The sequence below is a fragment of the Psammomys obesus genome, unplaced genomic scaffold (genome assembly GCF_907164565.1).
Source record: "Psammomys obesus unplaced genomic scaffold, mPsaObe1.curated_primary_1811, whole genome shotgun sequence".
In the NCBI taxonomy this organism is placed as follows: Eukaryota; Metazoa; Chordata; class Mammalia; order Rodentia; family Muridae; genus Psammomys; species Psammomys obesus.
In genome coordinates, this window is record NW_026596064.1 from 2,752,323 (window position 1) to 2,774,987 (window position 22,665).

The 22,665-nt window shown below is 48.5% G+C and overlaps 1 protein-coding gene across 2 annotated transcripts in view; it reads right to left on the reverse strand.

Annotated features, from left to right (window-relative positions):
• Dgkg (diacylglycerol kinase gamma) overlaps nucleotides 1-22,665 on the reverse strand; it is a 192,616-nt gene that overhangs the window by 28,105 nt on the left and 141,846 nt on the right. For both annotated transcript variants that reach the window (XM_055625066.1, XM_055625065.1), the window contains one exon: nucleotides 9,815-9,992. In XM_055625066.1, coding sequence (XP_055481041.1) covers nucleotides 9,815-9,992 — 178 coding nt within the window. The remainder of the gene's footprint in view (nucleotides 1-9,814; nucleotides 9,993-22,665) is intronic.

Below are 22,665 nucleotides of genomic sequence, written 5' to 3' on the forward strand. Positions count from 1 at the left end.
GAAGAAGAAGAAGAAGAAGAAGAAGAAGAAGAAGAAGAAGAAGAAGAAGAAGAAGAAGAAGAAGAAGATCAAATACTGCTATGGGTTAAATGTTTGTGTCTGGCCACACCCCCAATTCATATGTCGAAGCCCTGATTCTCAATCTGATAACAGGCATTGGTCACATCATGAGGGTAAATCTTAAAAAAAAAAAAAAAAAAAAATCAAGAAAGGAATTTTCCATGTGAACGAGGATGTAGCAGGAAGTGTCCATCTGCAAGCCAGGATGTGGGCCCCCACCAGGAACCAAAGTGCCAGGCATATGGATGCTGAGCTTGTCAGCCTCCAGAAGTATGAGAAACAAATTTCTGCTGTTTAATCTACTCGGCCTATGATCTTCTATTACAGCAGGCCCAACTGACTAAGACATACACACACTCCTTTCGTAAAATAGAAACTGGCCAAGAATCCTGAACAACAGTGTCTGGGCATGTGGCCAGCAGGGTGCTTTGCTGTGGGGGAGGATCTCAGGAAGTGCCCAGTATTGAATGGCTTAAAAGCTGCTGCAGAAAACAGGGACCCGTTTGGAACCCAAAATGGTTCAAGCAATAGAATAACAACAGTGGAAACAAGAGAACAAGATGCTTAGTCCGGTCAAAGAGCCTGGACTAGCTCTTCCTTCTGCATGTAAGAAGTGAAGTTTGCCTGGCTTCCTACCAGGCGCGGTAGACCCCTGGAGGCAAGAATTAAGCTGGAGGTCAGCTCCAGCTTGAACCGGTGAGAGCAGGTTTCCCACTGCAGCCGGCCAGCAGCCTCCCTGGCACGTTTCCATCTCACTAGCCCCTCCTAGGTCTCAGAAGATGGGGATGGGAAGGAGGAGACCTGCAGTCCTCTCTGCTCCAAAGTCAGCCAAGGAAGTACCGACAGGTTGCTTCCCTTGGATTTCCGGCCAATTTTATTAGATCTGTGGCCAGCCCAAAGCTGTGGGGCTGGGAGCTAGGGTAGGTTATGGGGTGTGTGTAGAAAAAATTCCATGTTTGGGATGCTAGAACTTGGACTCTAGTTCCAGATCCCCCCCCCCCCCCCCCCCCCCCGTTTGACCTGAGACAGGTTGGTTAATCTCCCCACACCTTCTTTTTCTAGTATGCAAAACTTCATCGTGACATCCTCCGGGGGTGGGGAAGCAACCAGGCAAACCAGCCCCACTGGAGAGGCTGGGGGAGTGCAGATTCTGTTATACCATGTCTTTGTGAGATCTGAGTGTCTGTACCGCACTCATGTGATGCCCGTCATCTTCTGTCATGGAGCATTTGAGGTTCTAGAGCACAGACTAGCTAGCCATGACAGGAGGGCCAAAGAGAGCCTACTATCTGTTTTTGTTGATAAAGCTTTATTGGAACACAGACCCACACACTCATTTAATTACTCTCTAGGGCTGCTTTCATGCTATGTGAACTGAGTTGGGAAGCTGCATTGGAGACTCTGGCCTACAAAGCCTAGTTACATGTCTTATTTTAGAACAATGTTTTCTGCTCCCTAGGAGACCGAGGAGGAGTGGAGATTGTTCTCTGTGGGTGGAAAGACCTATATTTCAATTCAGGTTTGACCAAGGGCAAGCTACCCCACCTTGCTCTTTCTTTCTCATCTAGTGGAGAATATGATCACTAAAATTTGAAGAGTTTCAATACTACAAAGAAAAGTCCGTTTCTGCTGAAGCAGGCATCTAAGAAGCACACCGTTGCTGGCCTTCATCCGGAAGCTACCAAAAAAGGCACCTGGCCTTACCTGCAGAATCCAGAAGGGCAACTCCTGCCAGTCACCATGAGCTTCCACACAGAGTGTGAGCTTCCTGACAGAGTCAGCTAGGAATAGAGAGGGCCTTAGAGGGAGAAAGGAGATCAGAGGCAGGCTTTTCCAAGCTGTGACACAAGCTGTCACTGGTGGAGAAGTCCTGGGACCTTTTGTGCCAGCGTCATTCGCAAAAATCCCATTTTCCTGACAGACCAACTTAAAGTCAGTCCCCGAGCTCATCACTCCATGTGTCTCGGCTCAGAGTGCAATTTGGCCAACCAGTAAGTACCCAGAAGCCCATCTGAGGCCTCAGAGACTCTGCCCAGCACAGGGACTTGGTGACAGCTGGTGGTAGAGGTGCTCTGTAGAGAAGGAAACACAGCAGAGTTCTACCAGGACGTTTCCAGTAGGAAATGCAGGACTCTGGGTATCTGGCTTGGGCAACAGGTGAGAGAGTAACCAGGCAGGGAACATGGGTTTGTGGGGAGGCAGTGGGCTTTAGGAGAGGAGAAGGAGATGGGCAGAAGAGGAAGATAATGACTAGTTTGGGGGAATGCCAGCGTGGGCCACTGAAAGGCTGAATGGCAGAACTGTGATTTCCTGTGCACAGCAAAGTGAAGTCTTTATGTAGGCCTGCAAACATGTAACAAGATGACACACGTTGCCATGGTGATTTTCCAGCGCCAAGAAGCTTTCCATTGCACACACCTAGAACTCCCGAGGCCCTTCAGAGTTCACGTTGCCTCCTCCTGTGCCAACCCACGGGGGAGAGATTTATACTGGTTAGTTTTTGTCAGCTATGCACAAACTTGAGTCAGCTGGGAAGAGAGACCCTCAACTGAGGCGTTCCCTCCATTAGACCAGCCGGTTGCCATGTCTGCTAGGCATTTCTTGGTCAGCGATTGATGCGGAAGGCACCATTACGATAGCGCCCACCCCCAGGCAGGTGGTCCTGGGTTTTACAATAAAGCAAGCTGGGCAAGACACAGGGAACAAGCCAGCAAACAGCTTTTCTCCAGGGCTCTGCTTCGGTTCCTGTCTCTAGGTTCCTGCCTTGGCTCCAGTTGATAATGGGCTATAACTTGTAAGTCAAACAAAACAAAGCAAAACAACATAACAAAACAAAACAAAACAAAACAAAAAAGCTCTTTTCTCCCCTCAGGTGGTTTTTGGTCAATGTTTTATCACAGTAACGGAAAGTAAGTAATACGCCCCTGTTAAATGCACAATTTTTAGGATGACTAGAAAAAAACCTTGGCCAGCTCTGAACCTATCAGGCTCTACTCTACCCATGACTTTGTAGAAAACTGGAAAAAAAGCCACAAGAAACTGCAAATCTATGCTCACCAGAGGCTTGAGTCTCAGCTGAGCTGTGGCTTCCAGCTTGGGAGCATGAATCTGTGAGATGGCTGGCTAGTATCTGTGCCCTCTGGCTCTAGAAGTCAGGGCACAGTTCACACAATCGGTGAGCACCCACAAAGCCACCCTGCCCAGGTGAGCAAACCACCCATGCTTGCAGAGCGGCTGAGCCAAGTGAGCAGAGGGACCGTGGGACCTTGCACGCCAGGAGGCTTTGTGCTTCTCTTTCCTAGAGACAGCCTCTGAATCTGGGGAGAGCAGGAATGATGCTCCTGGGCGTGGAGAGCGCTTATGACAGCAGGCTCAAGCATCAGGCTAGTGAGGTCACAGGTGTACTGTGAATGACACGGGCTGGCTGCCCTCATCCGGACCTGGGAGCCATGGGCTCTTCCTGGCAGTTACCGCAGTTCCTATGTCTCTTTGTGTGGTTATCTTATTGAGGCCATGCTGTGCTAGGCCCCTCGTGGCTGGGGAACTCATTACTCCCCATCGCACTCTAAGTGCCTGATGCTTGGTAGGTATATTTGCATGTCTGCTGGATGATACGACAGAAAGCCTGTCTGTAACACGGGGAGGACAACTCAAATGCCCTACCAGAAATGGCTGACCCTCACTTTGTTTACCAAGAATGGCAGAAATTATTACCTGGTGAGAGTCTAGAGAGATTTTGGTATAGAACTTTCCAGAACGCTCTATTTGTGGTTTAAGTGGGACTGATAGAGAAACCACATGTGAGACAGCCGGAGGGCCCCGTGGGGGAAACGTTTCCCGAGTTCACTGTTGGACCCAGCCTGAAGGCTGGATTGAGGGTTTGAGAAAGTGTGTAGGAAGTCTCTCATTTATATCCTGGGCTGGTGCCAGAGGGAATGGCAGAATTCCAAGGGCTCTGCTTTCTAACCTCCTCCAGAGTTCTGCCTCACTTGGCTACCAGACCCTTGTCCTTCCCCCTGCCCGTCAGGACTGCAGTCTGCTCAGGTCTCCTCCTCTGCCCCCCAGCAACAGCCAAATGCACTTTAAGGCAGTCCCAACAATAGCCCAAGTGGTACTGATCGTCAGAGCCATGGGCGGTTTAAAGGAAATCTAGGCCACGTTTCTGAAGGAGAAACCAAGAGAAAGGGTCTAAATTGGCCCTCTCATGTTGCTTAACACCAAGCTGTGATTACACAGACTGTTGATCAAGACCTCATCAAGTTCTAGGTGCTGCTGTGTGCCCTACAAGAAGACTCTAATTCAACTCTCACAACAGTCCTGCAGGAAGGAGCCCATCACTGTTCTGTTTTGTGAAGTGCTGAAGCTTGGAGAGGGATGCTGACGTCATGTGGGTGGTGGTGACATCACGTGGGTGGTGGTGAAGAGGCCTGGGTTTTTAAATTTTCCTTCAGCGTTTGCATCCCTCTACACCACAAAGACTCTCAGTGGCAAGTCCTCTGAGCTGCCTTTGATTGGCTTATTTAAAGGTGGCCAGCATGTCTCACTTGTCAAATGGCTGTTTATTGGTTCCCATATACGCATAATAACACTTTCTAATAACACTTTTCTAATAACACTAATAACACTTTTCTTCATCATTTTCACTTGGGGCCTGATTCTGCCCTTTGGTAGAGTCTAGTATCCACTGTGCTGACTGAAGGCAAGATTCTTCCTCTCTCCTCACAGAGACAGTGTTTCTGTAGAACACTCTACACCCTTCTGGGTAGTAGGCTAGGAAAAGGACACAAAGGCTGTCAGAACACATTTTAAGGATGGAGTTGTGTTAGAAGTCTTAGTGCTTGTGAGAAAAAATTGCCGAGACCACAAGAGGCCTGTGACCTCTGATTCTTCAAAAACATGGAACTGCTTTGGGAATGTGTTTTCGTGTTCCTCCCAGGTGTAGCAGACAGCAGTTTACTTCAGCTGTTGTTATTCATGAGCCTCTGGAAAAACAAGGTTGGTTTGTTTTCTTTTTTTGTTTGTTTTGTTTTTTTTTGCCACACGCAGCTTGTCCTTGTGATTCTTGTGATTGAACTCTCGAGAACTTTACTCAGGTGACCTTTCTTAACCCCCGGGTACAAACTGTCTGAGGCTCTGAGTGAAGCTGGCTATCGCATGAGACTTTAGTCCACCTCGTTCTTTTTTTTTCAGGCCTCACTCTCCCAGGTTCCCGCTGCCAACTAGAACAGTAAACAAAAGGAGACTGTGGACTCTGTTCCCCCGACTTTCCAGGACAGATGGGGGAAAGAGATGATGAGGGCAAGTGACCCATGATTCAGGGCAGCCTACAGTCAGGGTTCTGGTGTGACTGAGGCAAAGCTCAGTTCCCAGGAAATTCAGAGCTGGTGCCTCTGTTGGGGGCTCTAGAAAGAAGAGTTACTGATGGAGAGGAGCAGTGTTACCAAGAAGGTTGGATCCCCCACTGGCCTACATCTGCCTGTCACTCATGCTGTGAAAGCCTGGCTCATACAAGTCTCTTCGGTATATTTTCTAGATGGACACTATCCTCTAGGGGCTGGTTTGGAATCATGGACACAAGTCTTGGTTCTGATGCTACTTCTGGACATAAATTGATCATTTCTCCCCACCCCCAACCATAAAACAGGAATATTTAGCTAGGTACATAATCGTTTTCATGGGTTTTTGGCTCGGATTATATTCATTCACATAAAATTACTTGCAAGCCACGATGGAGTGTAAAATGACAGGTTATTTCTGACCATTCTTGTTACAAGTACCGAAGAGAACTGATGCCATGTTCTTCTCATTTATCTGATGCTTTCCGTTTTTAAAAATCTTGTTTTCTTATTATTTCAAACTGTATGTGTCTGTGTGTGGGTGAGTGCTGGAGCCTGCAGAGGCCAGAGCTGTCAGGTCTCCTGGAACTGGACTTAAAGGTAGTTACAAGCTGCCTGATATGAGTGCTGGGAATTGAACTAGGGTCCTTCCAACAAGCATCGTTATGTGCCCTTAATTGCTGAGCCATTTGCTTAGCCCCTTATTTTTTTTTTTTTAGTTTTTGATACTTGGGGACAGACAGTAGGGCTTCTGAAGCTTATGATCCCTAAGCTCTGCCCTTGGGATCAGAGAAGACTAGGGAGGGAGGCAGTAGGTTCAGTGGCTTGTGTGAGTTTTCTGTGCTGGGTCGAGGCTCAGCTGAAGTCTGAGGAGCTTTAGCCTCATTGCTAGTACATGCTGGAGACAGAAATGTCAAAACTAGACCCCTACTGCACGCTGAGACAGAAGATGGTTACTTTTAAGTTTGAGCTCATACTGTGTCCAGACACTATATCCACCATCTTAACAAGCTAGAGAACTAGGTATTATTATGCCCAGTTTACAGATGAGGAGGTGGATAATTCTCATTTTTTTATAAAACTGAAAAACATAAAGCCGTAGCTCAAACCTAGGTTATCCACATGCAAGATTCCCTGCATCCAGCCTTGTTGCTTCCTCGGGAGCCTGCCTGCTTATAGAACCTAATCCGGGGTGACTTTCTTACCTGGACCGCTCCTCTCAGGAGGAAGGCTGATGTGCCGTGACAGATTTGGCTGTCTATTGCTCTTCCTCTTGTACTTCCTATGATGAGACCCTGCTCTCCTGTACTCTGCCCTGACTCCTCCCTCTCTCCTCCAGTCCCAAAGAAAGGCCAACGAGTCAAGCACAAATGAAGAGCCTGCAGAGAACTCCCTGACCCCATAGCTACAGGCCCAGAAATCCTGGGACAAAAAACAAACAAACAAACAAACAAACAAAAACAGAATAAAAAAATGTGCATACAACTCTGCTCAAGAGGCCACATAGACTAAAATACAACTGACTGACATTTTTTGGAGCTGTTAGAAAGCTCAAAACAGGGATTTCCAGTTTGCTTGTGTTTACCAGTAAGAAAAATGGACAGCCTTCTTGGTGAAAGGACATACCAAATCCATATGTTAGTGAGGGGTGGAGTCTGAGCTGGAGCTCAGGCACTAAATGAACATGTCTCTCTAGCTTTTCCCACTGCCAGCTCATCCTTTATGGGATGATGGCTCTCTCAGGAGGAAGGCTCAGAGTAGAGATCTGTGCAAAGCCCAGAAGCCAGGGCCCCTCCCTGGCCTCTGCTTTGATCGGCTCACACTCCTGTTGAAGAACAGGAAGTGTTTCATCTTTCAGTTCTGAAAGTGCATTTTGGGGACAGGAGAGGAGAGTTGGAGAAAAGGGCTCCAGTACATGAAGGTGAAGAGCGACCAACAGTTTACTCTTGCTTAAAGAACAGAAAGATCTAAGTAAGATCAGACATTTAAGGAAGAGCTACAGGTTGACACTGAGCCCTAAGGCAGAACATGATCCCAGGAAGAGCTTCCTCAAGCCCCAGAGTGGATATGGGGGAGCTTTCTTCTCTGCCAGTTCCTTCTCTGCTCTGACAGAGCTGGATGCCAGGGAGGTGAGAGTGGGGTTGAGTGGGCACGCGGTGGGGAGGGGTGCCAGGCACGTCATACAACCTCCAATGTTTACCTCACTCTGCTAGCACCCACAACTTCCCCTGCTAAGGGAGGAAAGAGGAATGCATTATTCAGTTTAATAATTCATACAAATTGAACAGTTGACTGTGTGAAATAAAGGGGCTTTAAGAGGGCAAAAAAGAAATATTCCTGAGTCTTCTTTAAAAGGACAGGAGTATGAAGATGATGTTTTTGATTACCTTTCTCTAGACTACAGATGATGCCTGTGGAATTAGCAACCAACCGCTCCCTTGGAGGGAAGGGAGCCCCTCCCTTCAATGATAGGTAGCTTAAAGTCCAGGAATCTTTTTTATAAAGCAAGTTTGGTTTAGGAATCAATCTTCTTGTTCGGCCCTATTTACCCAGCTAACAAGATTTTTTTTTTTCCCCTGAAAAGCTGGTTTTACAGCAAAGAAAACTGAGGTAAAAAAAAAAAAAAAAAAAAAAAAAAAGGGTTGGTAGCAATACCTGTACTAGAATCCAGTCCTCTCCTGCTGGCACAGTACCCGTGGTGATATCCCCACTGCACCCTCTCACCCCTCTACTCCCCACAACTCAGAAGCCATGAACACCAAGCAATCAGAATCAGCAGCCAGGAGCCTTGACCTTGTCTGGTAAGGCGTTGGGGTGAAGGTCTTGCAAGGGCATCCCAGAAAGCTGTCCCCTCGTACATCACAAGCTGGAGGCCTCTGAGACATACTGCCCGCTGTTCTGGACAGGACTAGTTGACCTATGTGGGCAGCCAGGATGAGTGACAGGAGAGTGGGTGAAGGGGAGAGTCCACCCAGAAGATGGGGTCTGGGAGTGGGCTGAGGGCTAGACCCCAGGAGCCTCCAGATCACACTAAAGCTTTGTACCTGGAGTCATTGCTAGATCTGATCCGTGTCATCGTCTGACGCTTTCTCAGGGGTCTTTATGTGGCTGTGAGAAACAGACTGTTTTGGAGAGTTATTCTAGGTATCTAGCCTAGGCTGGTCGCGTGCTCCTGCTTCTGCTTCTGGCTCTCCAGTGCTGGCGTTACAGGCACACACCACCACACTTGGTGAGTACACGTTATATATAGCACAGGCAGAAGAAGGAATCCAGAGAGAAGGATTTTTAGTAATTCAGAAGAAAAAAGAAAGCGGCTTAGATCCTGGTGGTCAGAATGCAGGTGGTAAGAAGGGATTGGAGTCTGAATGTTTTTAAAAAGTAGTCAACTGGGGTTGGAGAGATGGCTCGGTTGTTAAGAGCACTGGCTGCTCTTCTGAGAGGACCCGGATTCAATTTTCAGCACCCCCATGACAGCTCACAACCCTCTGTAACTCTGTTTCCAGCAGATCTGATACCCTCTTCTGGCCTCCACAGGCATTTGAACACGAATGGTGCACAGACACAGATATAGAAAAACACCCATATACAAACAATCAATAATAATAAATTTAAATTAAGAAGTAGTTAACTAATAGGTTTTCTTATGGACTAAATGTAAGGAGACATGAAAAGGAATTGGGGATGATGCCAGTGTTTGGGCCTGTGTCCTGGAAAGGTTGGAGAAGCCTGGGGGAGGGACAGCGGGAGTTCAGCCTCAGACACACGGAGATGGCAACGTCTGTTAACTTAGATGAGGGAAATGTGGCACAGATTGCTGGATGCATGAGCGATGGGTTATGGGCAGTTTTGGTAGCACCACAGGTTCATACACAGGCTTAGAACTGGAGGAGGCCATCAAGGGGGGGACAGACAGAACAGAGAAGGCCAAAGACCCTGTATGGAAACCTTATAGCATCAAGAGGCCAGAGAGAACAGAGACTGAGCAGCGAGCAGTGGGATGACCAAGGAAACCACGAGCAAGTCGGGTTCTAGAAGCCATGTGGACGAAGGGTTTCCAGGGGAAGGAGTGATGGGCGGGGTCTGATGTTGCCCTAGGAGGTGAGAGCAGGTTGAGAACTGTTGGATGTAGACGCTGGAAGACTTTGGTACCCATGGCAGGAGCAGCACTTGACACCTAAGCCCATGGAACGCTGGTTTGACCACTGATTGTTACTTAAGGTTTCTTTATCGTGAATTTTGCCTTCTCAATCAGACTGTAAACGCTGTAGCACCAGGGATGATGAGTCAGCCTGTTCCCAGGGCACCCGGTCCTTGGCAACCATGGGGCCTTATCAAGCCTGTTGTAGGTTCTTTGTGGCTTGCCAGCTCACCCTGCCGCCGGGACAATGGCTAGAGCAGTTATCCTGGTGCTTGCTTACCTTGGACACAGCATTTGAGCTCCTTCGGGTCTGTGACGCTCTTCCTGCTTTCCCGGATCACAGCTCGATTCTTCTTGGTTTCTCCCCAGAGGTTGGTGCCTCCGTACATGCTAGGAATGTTGAGAACAGCGATGCCTTCCAGGAAGACATTGCTCAGGTCCACCTCAACTCCGTCACACTGCGAAGCAGAGAGAAAGCGGGGATCACTGTGGGGCTGTGCATGGTGGGGTTTCTCAAAGGGTGTGGCAGGGCCTCGGCCACCCCACCACAGTCAGTCAGAAACTGAGTATCTGGCAGCTGCTCAGACTTAAGGCTCTGACCACTGTAGGGAGATGGAGCCACCCAGTCCTGGCCGGCTCTAGGAAAGACGGCGCAAGACTTCCAAAGAGCCAAAAACACTTATGGATGCAATTTAAGCCAAGGCAGTTGCCAAATTGTCTTCCAGCCCATCCTCATACTCTTGAGTTTGGACCCTTCCTGATCACTGTGAAGATCTGTAGTGACGCTGGGTCCAGAAGCCAGTATTAGGGAGATCCTCAACAAATGACAATTTTCACTTTATTCCTTCATTTCATCCTTTCCCGCCGCCTGGTAAGGATGGTAAGGTTTGGGAGCCCTTGCAGTTTGCCTGGCTCTCACAGCTGCTGTAAAGTGTGGATCTGGCTGAAGCTGCCGAGTTTCTTTATCTAGTTTCTACCACCCTGCCCCCAACCCCCGGGAGGTTTAAAAGACTGGAAGGCTCTAGCCTGTGTGCTGCACCTAGCTGCAAAGCTATCCTATTTTGGCATGATGCTTACCAATGCAGCAAAACTGCGCTGGCTTTGATCCTTCTCCCTCACTAAGGATTATGGGTAATTTATTTCCTTCACAGAAGAACAAAGGGGACCCAAAGAGATGTGCTTTATTATCCAAGAGTGCACAGGTAAGTAGCACATTTGTGGAACCTGACTATTAGGTATATGCTTTTTTTTTTTTTTTTTTTTTTTTTTTTTCTTAAGAAAGGAAAAAAAAACTCAAAAGTATACAATAACCATCTACGGTCACCTTGGTTATCTACTGCTATGGTCTGGATGCCTCCATCAAATCCATGGTGGGGGATTAATTCCATTGTCACAGTATTAAGAGGTGGGGCCCAATTAGGATTAGATGGGGTCTTGAGCTCATGATCTCATTAGCCTTGTCAGAAAGGGAAGGAAACCACAATGAGCTCCTGCTGCCTCCAGACCGCAGGGCGCCCAGGAGCAAAAGGCCCTACCCCATGCAGCCCCTTGACCCTGACCTTGAATTGTGAGGGCTAAACTTTTGTTATTTACTATTCGCCCCATGTGTGGTATGCAGGAACACCAGACAATGGCCTAAAATACCCAGAAATCAACCTCTCAGTCTCCACCGGAGGAGGATGGGAGAGTTGGGTCTGGGTATCACTCGGTGACCTGCTGCCTGACTTCTCTGTCGTCCCTAATCAGTGTTGTCACCCTCCAGACTTGTCCCCCAGCTGTAGAACAAGAATACAGTGAGCGTTTCTGGTAACCGTCAACTCATTTCTCCACCGGGGAGATTGGATTCTTTGAAAGTTCTAGGAGGGTACAGACTCTTTCTTCTAGCTTCCCCCATTGGTCCTATCCTCTGCCTCGGAGCCAGGGGGCGTGGCCTTTCTTCTCCTTGCATGTAGCCAATCCAGTCATCACATCACCAGGGCGGCTGGTCATCCCCACGGTGTGCGTGGGTCTGTGGCTGGGGCCCCAGGGAGCTGCATGCTTTCTTAGCATGCACAAAACCCCGGGCTGCATCCCTAGGAGTGAGTACACCAGTACTGTGGCACAGAGCTCAGGAGGCAGAGGCGAGAGGGTCAGAAGGTCGAGGACAGCCTTGGTTCCACAGTGAGGTCAAGGCCAGGGTGGGATGCAGGAGACCCCATCTCAAAAGCCAAGAAAACGACTACCATCACCACCAACAGAAAACCCCCTCCAACAAAAAATAAAAACGGCCAAACTCACTGACTATTGCCACACCACCCCGTCCCTTATGATGGCTGCCTGACTGGTGTATTCGGGAGCACTGGAGCACAGAGGAAACTGAGTCCGTTGTTTAGCACCACACACGGCGCAAGCGGAAGCATACAGATTTCGAGGTAATCACTGAGCATCATGCTTAACGACTTCCTTTTCCTCCCACGCATCTGGCTGCGCAACCTCTGGGCAGAGTGTGGCAAACCTCCTGACCTCCTCTTCGGACTTTTTTTGCTTTGATTGTTGTGCTCTGTACATACCACAGTCCCCCCCCCCCCCCGGGCTCCCTGGCACCATCCCTGGCATAAAACAAAAACAAAAACAAAAACAAAAAACCAGCAGCACAGACAGTATTTGGTGGGACAGGTGGCGGCCACAGCAGTATTTCTTGGGGCTGGAATTCTATCGAATTAGCGTGTCCCTAAAACAGGACACGTGCAAAGCACCCATAAAGGTATAATGCGTTACCCACCATTGTCCGTATCGTGGATGTGGGAAGAGCCTCGTTAGCTCTTTTGTTTGAAGCAGAATAACGATGCTGCCACTTCCTCCAGGACGGGGTCAACTCAGTCACCCTGACTCTCATCTTTCTCTAGGATTCCCTCTCTTGAACTTAGGCAGGATTGAAAAATATAACACACAAGGCCTTATACTTAATTGATTTTATCTGGTTCTTGGTTCAAGCCTTTTCCAGTCTAATCAGGTTGTCATTCTGTGACCTTTGCCCCAGTTTGCCCATCATTTGGGGTGTAAGTGATAGAATGGCAAACCCAGGGATCAAGGCTCTCCTTGGTCACTTTAAGAGGCCAAACATGGTACAGTAGCAACCTTAGCGTGTTTTACATTATCCAGCATCTTCAGGACTCTGCTCCTACCAGCCTGTTTGCATTTTGAGGTAGATTCACGGAGCTCTGAGATGAGGCGGACTTAGGAGAACATGTCCACCTGCCTTTCATAAACGAGGCCTAGTGGGGTAAAGAAACCTCCTTGTGGGGATCTGATTTATGAATGGGGGAGCTAGATGAAAATGGAGGCCTGCAGACCCCAATCCTGCATTCTTCCCATCAAAAGAGAAGACACCATTCTAAATGTCACATCAAATTTTCTAACCCCTTTATCAGAAAAGTAATGAAAGAATTTATCTTAAGTCAATTATATCACCCATGCATGGGTGTCAATCATCAAGTCTAGTTTCCAGAGACTAGAAAGAAGTGCCTCAATACGTAGTTTCACAGTACACCCTTTTGTCTTTGGGAAACTGGTAAAATCTGTCGCTTGTCTCTTGCTGGTTAGAAATCCCCGTTTTCTAGATTTACCAGTGTGACTTCTGAGTGATAGCTAGAGAATTTCCAACAACTTGGAATCAAATGTGTATGAATTTTCCAAGGCCAATAAGTTCTCCATTGTTCTGCCTTAGACATGGCAATGACTTTAGCATCTGTTCCTCCATTTTTAATTTGAAACCTGGCCTAGTTTCCTTATCTGTTGCTGTGATAAACAGTCACCAAAACCAAGCAGGGGAGGTAGGGTTTACTTGGCTTGCACCTCCCAGGTCACAGTCCAACTGAGGAAATTGAGGGCAGGAACTTCCTGGAAGTAGGAGCTGAATCAGAGGCCATTGAGGGGTGCTGCTTACTGGCTTGCTCAGCCTATGTTCTTATGCAGCTCAGACCATCTTCCCAGGGGTGGTACCAGCGCAAAGTGCTGGGTCCTCCTCTATCAACCATCAGCCCAGACAGTATCCCACAGACATGCCCACAGGCCAATCTGATGGAGGCAATTTCTCTATTGAAGGGTCTCCTTTCCAGGTGCCTCAAGTTTGTGCCAAGCTGATTAAAAACTAACTAGCAGAGATCCACTACGAATATAGAAAGGAAGAAGACTTCTAGAAGGGCATAGCCTTCCTGAACTATCCTTTCCATGTTTTGTTTTGTTCTCTTTTTATTGTTTTGCTTCAAACATCATCTAGTATTCTGAGCTGCAGCCTTTCGAGAGCCAGACTTATACAGGTCTGAGGAATTCATTTGTGCAGGGACTTCTGGGTGTGGCCGCATGCTGCCTTTGTGCCTTTGTGTACAGCCCCCTTAACACATGGTCTCACCCTGGCCTCCTTGTTGCTGGGTCACAGTGACTTTGAGTCAAGACCCTCAGCTAGGCACGGTGGTGGTGCACACCTGTAATCCAGCTACACAGAGAAACCCTGTCTCCTGTCTCGAAAAACAAAAACAGAAACAAAAATAAAACACAACAAGCCCCTCCTCTTTCCCTTTTCCTTATCAGTGTTTAATGATCTGTTAAGAGTTTATCTTGGAAAGTCTTTTTACTGGCCCACCCTTCTTATATTATTGCTAATTAGGAATTTAGGCTCTGGCTCTCTGTGCCAAAACTTTCCTGCACTTCAAAATGAGCTTTCCTCAGCTCCGTGCCTAGAATTGTCCCCTCTGCAGTATCTCTTCCGAGATCAGATGGCTACTTCCCTTCATGGCTGGAATAACTTTCACAAGCACCTCCATTTACTCATCATTGACCGAAATATCTCTTCCCTTCTGAGAAGCCATGACAGTCACAACTACACTTGGCAAGACTCCCTTGGGCACCAGGCTGCCTTTGCCTACATTGTCTCTTGGGATCCTGGTGGCGAGGGAGAAACCACCGATACCCCCAGTGGGTGGTAAGGGCACTGGCTCAAGGTCACGGGACGTGCCACTGCGCAGATGCAGAAGTAGGCTGCCAAGGCAGGCACTGAATGCCAGATTCCACTCTGGAGATGAAGCAGTAAAGCTGATGCTGGGTTTACAGCAAAATTCAGCTTGCAGCTGTTGCTTGAATAATTGAATCTCCCACTGCTGTTCTATCTTATAAGGGCTTAGACATCAGTGTTATTAAATCCCTTCTCTAGGCCAGATTTGTTTTTTAAAAACAACCCATAAAACCAAAGGAGTATACCACCAGCACTCTCCCTGACAAACTGTATACCACATAGCCGCCTTTCTGCCTTGCCTGCAGTTGAAGTGTCCAGCTAGGCAGGTTAACTTTGTAACTGTAGCTTCTCGAATAGAAGAATAGCCATCCTCTGCTGTCTCCCATTCTCCACCCATCCAATGTCAAGCGGGAGGGCCCTGATGTCTTTGAAGTTTCTACCTGGCTTTGGAAAGAACACCCCTGGGCTGGGAGACGGAGGGATTTACACATTGGCTCTGAGACTGCTTCGGTGATTCTGGCCTGGTCCTTAAATTTCTCTCAGCTTTAAGGAGCCACCTGGAAGATGGGGGGTGGGGTGCGGATGGCCAAGATTGGTAAGAGGCAAAGGCAACTCCTAACTCCTGCATTATGGGAGTTCTCCCATCTCCAGTGCCAGGAAAGCATGCCCTCCCCGCCACCCCCAGGTCACGACCCTGCTCCCTCAGTTCGGCTAGAGCAGCTTAGTTCTGCCCCTCCTCTGCACACCTGCCTCCTAGCCACCGTCTCCATTTCCTCCGGAACTCCCTGAAGATGCAAGGCTCGCTGTCCTGAGTCTGGGAAAGCGGAGTCTGGAATGCAGCCCTGTAGACCTAACTGGAACACTAGCCTGTTCCTGAGCTAAATCCTTCCAAGTGTTCCATGACGTCATCCGGCTCCCCTTCCCGGTGGCTCCAGAGAGAGCCTGGAGGCCTTTGCATGCCGCCCTGAGCTTGGCTGGGGCTCTTAGGGGGGTTGGCAGGCTGAGGTTGCTCGCTGAGCTGAGCTGCACGCATCCAGGCGGTTTACAGCCAGGCCATGGGGCTCAAGCTGGCACTTAAGGGCGAGCACAGACCCCGGATCGTACTGTACTGCGCACAGTACACGGGGTGCTGCTTCCAGGTGCAGGCTCCACGGGGGCCACCTAAGCTCACCCGGCTTCCGCCCCTCGGGGCGCGTCCAGGTTGCTGGCTGCAGCCCACGGCAGTCCCAGCCCCCACAGTTTTGCCTTCTTTAGAGGGGGATGGTTCTTTTGGTTAGAGGATAGTTGGATAGGTAACCAGAGACCAGGTCAGGAGGCCGTGCTTACACCCTCTCCAGCACGGTGCTTTTGGATCTCTGCATTTCTAGGCCAAACCTAGACTCTCCCATCTGTCTTCAGCGGAGGGGGGGGGGGGGGTTGGACATTAGAGGGGGGGGAGGCAGAAAATCATGCACCTTGCAGGCCCCCCTCTCGGCCCTGAAGGGGGGGGGGGGGGGGGGGGGGGAGAGGCCTCCTGCATTGCCCTGCCAACCCTTTTCTGGAGGTCCCCGGGGAAATTTCTTTGGCTACCTGTTTCAGTTTCTGGACTGCGTTATCCCTAACCTGGATTCTCCACACCACCCCGCCGGCAAGATGTCTCTGGTTTGGAGGCAGATTGTTTTGTATCGAAGCTCCACCCTCCACCAGGCTGGGTCTGCTCCTGAGCAAGGAGGTGGAGCTCAGGGCCGAAGAGTTCTGGGAGATCTCGGAGCCTCTGGGCTTCTAGCTCCTCTCAAGTTCCTTTTCGCCTTTGCGTTGTTCTGATATGCCCCTCCCCATTTCCCTTTTGTTTTAATCTTCTTCTTAAGGATATTTCTGAAAGTGCAGAAAGGTTGAGAAATAAAAGACCCAGCGTAAAAGTTATACCTAGGCAGTCAATCTTGTTCAGGGTGCATGTGCACTTTGAACTTTCTGCAGCAAACCTGATTTTCTCTTTTCCTACGCAGATGCTGTTTGTCTTTAAACAATAAAGACTTGAAAATTACTTCAATCATCATCACTCTTCAATGGCAATCATAATTCCTTAACTTTCTTAACAGTCTTCTTTTTTCAAATTACTGAAAAATTTTCTGAAAATGTTACCACATTTCGTTGATGCATTTCTCTCTCTCTCTCTCTTTTTTTTTTTTTTTTTTTTTTACTTTTTTTAAGCTATACATTTCCTGTACTTTTTTTCTTTTTTGGAGACAAGAGTCTGAGGATGAGATGAGCCTTTTTCGTGAGTGACAAAACACAGCATGTAGCTCTTCTGCTGAGGAATATTGGGCTGTATCCATAGAAAATGCCTCTTAATTAAAGTGTAGAAGGAGAGGGCTGAGGTCGAGGTAGACCACATCCTGACCTTTGACTGGGTTCTAGCTGCTGGGGTATGTGGCCTCCTTTGATGCTTGGGCTCCATGTCAGAGCTTCAGACCAAGCCTGAAGGTCAGGGGTTGGGGGACTGACATAAGCCTGGGCAACCCTCCCCTCCTTTGCCTCCTTTCTGAGGGAACAACACAGCAACAATCGTCATACAAAGAGAATGCTCCGTTAAGCCTCCCTGAGTAGTCCAAAGTCTAAGATGAGTGGTGGGCAGGATCGGCTCAACAGGCCTGGCAGCCTCAAGGGTACATCAGGGTTCTGGGGAAAGCTGACCCTGTCTGATGTGTCCTCTTTAGTTTGGAAAGAAGGTAGTAGCTGAGGCTGCTAGTTAGCTGGCTTAGTAACTGCCTGTTCTGTGTGGCCAAAGACTTGGGGCCTATTTCCTTTTGTTTCTGCCACACATAGCCCAAACTGCCCCTTGATACCTGATAAACCTCAACCTCCCTGAGATGCAGTGGCTCTTAAAGCTGTTTCGGGTGTCTAGCAGGTAAGCGATGCTGCTGCTCTCTGCATTTCCTTGCTTTCATTTCCTCTTGGATGTGGCATGTGTCCTTCATGTCCGTCCCCCCCCCCAAGAGACATGAAGCTCAGAAGAAGGTAAGGACAGTGTTCCATGCTCTGTGCTCTCCACAGACCTAGGTATGTTTCACCTGCATAGGGTGCTCAACAAGGTACCTGTGAATTGAAACCAAAGCACTTTAAAGACATCCCCATTTCCCTCAAATGGAAAAATAAGCTGTTCCATGAAGAACACTGACAAAAATCGCCCTCTCAGATGAATCTGCCCAACCTCTCTAGATGAATATAGCAATGGCCAAGTGAAGTAGACTCAGTGTCCAGGGCAGGGAGAGATGCCAGTGATAACCCTAGCCTGCAGGAAGTAATCCTCTGACCATGGCTAAAGCCTCACACCCTACACTGCACATAGTGTAGAGGAAGAGGCATGGGAGGCTTGGTTGATGAGAGAAGACGAAGCTTCATCAAGAATAAGAGGGAATGTCCTCTCTGCTAGATTCAGGGATGGAGCGGAAATAGGATGGGACCCAGTCCCCAGGTGCCTCCTCAGGTCAGTGCTGGAGACCTGTGCTGCTAACTGCTTCCCAGCAAGGTCTGCAGGAAAAAAACTTAAACAAAAACAAGGAGAAAAGAGCAAGCAAAAGCTGTGTTCTAAGGTAGAAACACTCCTACTGTAGCCAGTAGCAAGATACCACAGCGTCAACAGAGAGGAGAGCTGGGAAAAGAGATACCATCAGGCAGGCCGGCTTTGATGCTCTGCTGGCTAGAGGCAACAAGACCCAAAAGGAATCTCAGACCTCTATATCTGCAGGGCCAGAATGAGAGAATTTCCACAGACAGCTATGGCCAGAATTGGAGACTTTGCTGTGAGTGTAAGAAAAGCACCCAGGGAAATCACTGTATTTGTTTTCTTTAAGAGAGGAACAAGAGTGAATGCTTTCAGAGTTAATGTCTGATAGGTATCGTGAGGGAAGAAGCCGTGCTATGTGGAGGAGAGAGCAGCCCTAGGAGGACAGTCTGTCTCCATACAAAAATGGGTCTGGCATGTAGGTAAACCTGACAGGCAATTGCCTGTCCAGGGTTCAGAGAGGCTACTTGATATGACTTTAGGAGCCGCTGTCTGTTGTGGGCAGTAAGATAATAGCATCCACCTGTAATAACGCACGTCTTTTTAGCAGCTTATGAAACAGGCTCGCCGAATATTTTATACCTAATCCTCTTAACTTTCAGTGTCAGTGTTTACATGCTCGTTATGCAGACGAGGAAACACTGGTTCCATGGAACTTTCTTTCCCAAACTTCTGTTCCGTGCTTGTCTTCCCTCAGCCTCAGGGTCTCTGTATGAGAGGCAAGTGGTAAGATGGAGAAGCCAGAGCTCCGTAAAGAGCACGTTCGAGAGGTCTGCCAGCACTGTGCTGTTCTCTGTGAGGCAAAGGGGAGACCAGGAGGGGCTGGGCAGGTAACTGCCATTAGGAGCACTTGATGCTCTCCCAGGGGACCCGGATTGGGTCCCCAGCACCCACACAGCAACTTACAGTTGTCTGTAAACTTCAGTTCCAGGGGACTGATACCCTCTTCTGGCTTCCAGGAATACTGTGCCCAAATGGTGCACATGCAAACACTCGGGCAAAAACTCATACGTGTAAAAGAAAACAGATCTTTAAGCAAAAAGAGTGACCAGGAGAGTTATTGGTCTATAAACGGAGATACGTGGGACCTGGGAATGAATGGCTCGTGGGAGTTAACGTGATACTATGTAGAAGACAGGTTGTTAGCCTGGTGAAAGGTAGTCAGTCACATGGAGGAGGGAGGAGGGTGATAATGCTGCGAAGGGGATTTCATTCATGTGTCCACAGATGCTCTGTATTAATTGGTGTGCCCAAATGCCAACTAGGGAATCAAAAGCAAGGACACACAACTCTTCTCCGTTATCAAGAAGAATGTTCTGAAAGTCCATGCTCTCTAGTCATGAACAGGCTTCTTGAGTGCTTCCTACCCTTCCGATAGTCAGGAGGATTATTATTAATAACCACTTATTAGAACGTGCTAGAATGACTCTTTTGTCAAGAGCGTCAGTTAAAAGAAAATGCCTTCCAGTTTGGGGAGCTGAAGCTTAGAATTTACTCTGGCAGGCTGGTGCGTGCTGCTCTGGAGGCCACTCTCCTGATCGCTCAGCCTCGACCTCCCAGCTGTGTGCTCCGCATTTTCTGACAGCCAGCTATGGTGGGCTGGCTAGCCTGGAAAGTAGCTGCCATCTGTGACCGGGATGATGGAGTTCTGGTGAATTTGTGTGGGCTCACGGAATGTGGCATGGAAGCCACATTCACACAACCTGCTTAAGAACATCCCATGGGCAGAAAATGTTTTCTCCCTCTTTAGCCTTACTCTGTTGCTGTGCCAGGAGGGTACAATGGTGCCTTTGACAGGGGCAGCTGGAAGGGGATGTTGGCAGAGAGGCTGGAAGTAGAGGGCTGCAGCTGGGGGTGGGGGCGGGGGGCTCAAGTTCATGTCCAGGAGTGAGCCTGCACTGGGTGCCAGTTTTCAAAACAAAACGGCTGTTTCTCGGAGCTCACAGTGGCAGGTTGCCTCAGAGTTGGACAGAGAGCAACGCCATTTCCTCTCCACAGCTCCACCTCTCTGAGCGCAGAAAAACTTCGGTGTTTTAGGGCTTTCTTGCTTTGGATGCAGATTAACAGGCTTTACTCGCTGCTCTAGAGAGCTGCGGGCAATGGGCTGGATGGGATTTTCTGAGGGTCCAACTCCTTTAGGCAGAGCAGGGTTGGTAGGCTTGGGACCTGGCAGGGCTCCAGAGCAGGTAGGCCTCTGGAAAACACACAGCGCTCAGAATGGAGGCCCTTTCTTCTGCCTTGCAGGGTCGCTTGCTCCACTCTCAGCGGCCAGCATGCTCATTGCCATACTCGCTCTGCCCACTCACTGCTTTCACTCAGTTCTGTGGGAAAGAGGTGGGAGAAGGCTGGCATTTCCTGTCCCGGTTCACAGTTGTCCAGACCCTCGGCGACAGTTCAGAGCTGGGTGTAGGATGTCTTCCCACTTTCTTGGGAGTTCGGAGGTTCTGAGCGCCGGGCTGTTGTTACCTCTGCCATCCGTTCCCCTCTTGGTGTTACAAACGGAGCAGGTGGCTCGCTTTTATTGCAGTAGCTGCCAACAAAGAGGTGTGACCTCAGGTGGTCCCTGGCAATTTCCATTCATGTTCACACTGTATAGGAGGCTTTCACGCTTTCGTTCGGCTTTACTGTCAACAAATCACTCCTGAGGAATTAGTCCTTTCGGGCTCTTTGCTGGTTCTGTGATTGCAAAATGAGAAGAAAGTCCTTGCTTCATATAGCTAACTATACATTGCACGCATCAAGTCTTGAAGGAGAGTTGGCCTGTTAGCTTAATACACATTAGTTGGACAGCGCTGTCCAACTGCACATTAATGCAGCGCTGTCCCTTTGTGGGTATCCTGTCATCGTGGGGGACATGTGGGCATCCCAGACCTAGATGTGAAACTCATCTGGTCTGAGATTATTTATTTTATTTATTTTGAGACAGGGTCTCACTGTGTAGCCTTGATTGGCCTGGAACTTGCTATGTAGGCCAAGCTGGCCTCCAGCTCACAGAGATCCACCTGCCTCTGCTGGGATTTAATGGCAGGGGCCCGTTGTGCATTTCATGATGAGCGGTTATATTTCCATGAGACTTCATGAAAATGACGAGGCTTACACATGGGATACAGGGTTGTTACGGGGATTGAATTGGACATTGTATGGAAGCGCTAGGACATGTGAGTCGTAACAGAGTTGAGGTGCATGTATTTTTGCGTTAGGATGTTCAGTCAGTCCTGTGGTAGACAGCGTCTCTGCCCTTCATTAAAGAGTCAGTTATTTTCCCTCTGCAACTTCACAGGCCCTAGAAAAAGATTTCTCCTTTACAGCCCATAAAACATATTTGTTTATTCTATTCATTGTTGGACAGTAGAGGGAATAAAAGGATTAGGATATTTTTTTTTCCTTCCTTCCTGAAGTACCTGAGTCATAGAGTGTGGTAAGAAGGATCATGGACTCCTTTCAATAATCTAGAACATCTAAGACCATCTAAGAAGCTAGACCATTTCTCACAGACAGCCTCTCACTGCACATTCTTACCTTGACAGATACATTGTTTGGGGGGGGGGGGTTATTCTTTTACCAAGGGACTTTGGCAGGCAAAAAGCTAAGCTCTCGGGGGCAGAGGTTATCTGACAGAATCTTCCAGTTACTTGCTGAGGACAGGACTCTAACCCAGAAGGTCAGTGATGTGACTCCTGCCTCAATCCTCTAAGACTTCCTGGGGCCAACCTATCAGACACACAACACACCACCCAGCTGTTTTTGAGAAAATGTGGGGATGAGGCTTAATCTTTAAAAGTCACTCCCAAGTCCTTGGAAGACACAAAGTACATTATTGTCAGGAATCTGAAGACAAAGGAAAATCAAAGCAATTCACAAAAAACAAAGGCAACAGCAGAGAAGGGAAAAGTAAAAGCATATAGACGAAGAGGCTTGGCATGGATGGCAGGGTGCACACTACCGGGAAATAGAAGAAGAGGGTCACTTGAGGGAGAGAAGAAGTTGCACCATAGCTGAAAGCAAACAATGGGATTTCAATAGGGGAATTAGCGAAAAGTTTGTCCTGAGTCAGTGGAACGTTGAGTCCATGAAGGAGACTTGTGGTCAATGCCCAGGGAAGAGGTAGGGAGGCATGCCTGGTGGGACCCTGTTTGAAAACGGAGTTTAAAAAAGGCAATAGAATTAGAGCTCCTCAAGAGGCTTCAGAATACCATGCATCAAAAGAGGCCAGTAATACTAGCACTGCTACCCTGCTTGGTGAGACTGTTGGTTACTTTTCTTTCTTTTTCTTTTCTTTGTTTGCTCCTCAGGATTTTCTGATGCGTTTGTCATTTTGACCTTTGAAATCAAGGCAGGGGCCTCTGGAGCACTGAGAACTGGTGGATGGGCTGGGAAAAGCAGCCTGAAGGGGCCAGAGCTGCTTTAAAAAGGCTACATTGTGGCTGGTGCTAGATACAGGGGCCTCTCACCTTGAGATCCCTGCGCTTTTACTTCTAGCAGTTTTATTTTCTCACTCCTTCTCCCATGAAGATGCTTCCATTTAATCTACTCTCATTGCTTGGGCTAGATGGCCATTCCCATTTATTTGCTCCATGTTTTGAAAGGCTAGCAAAGT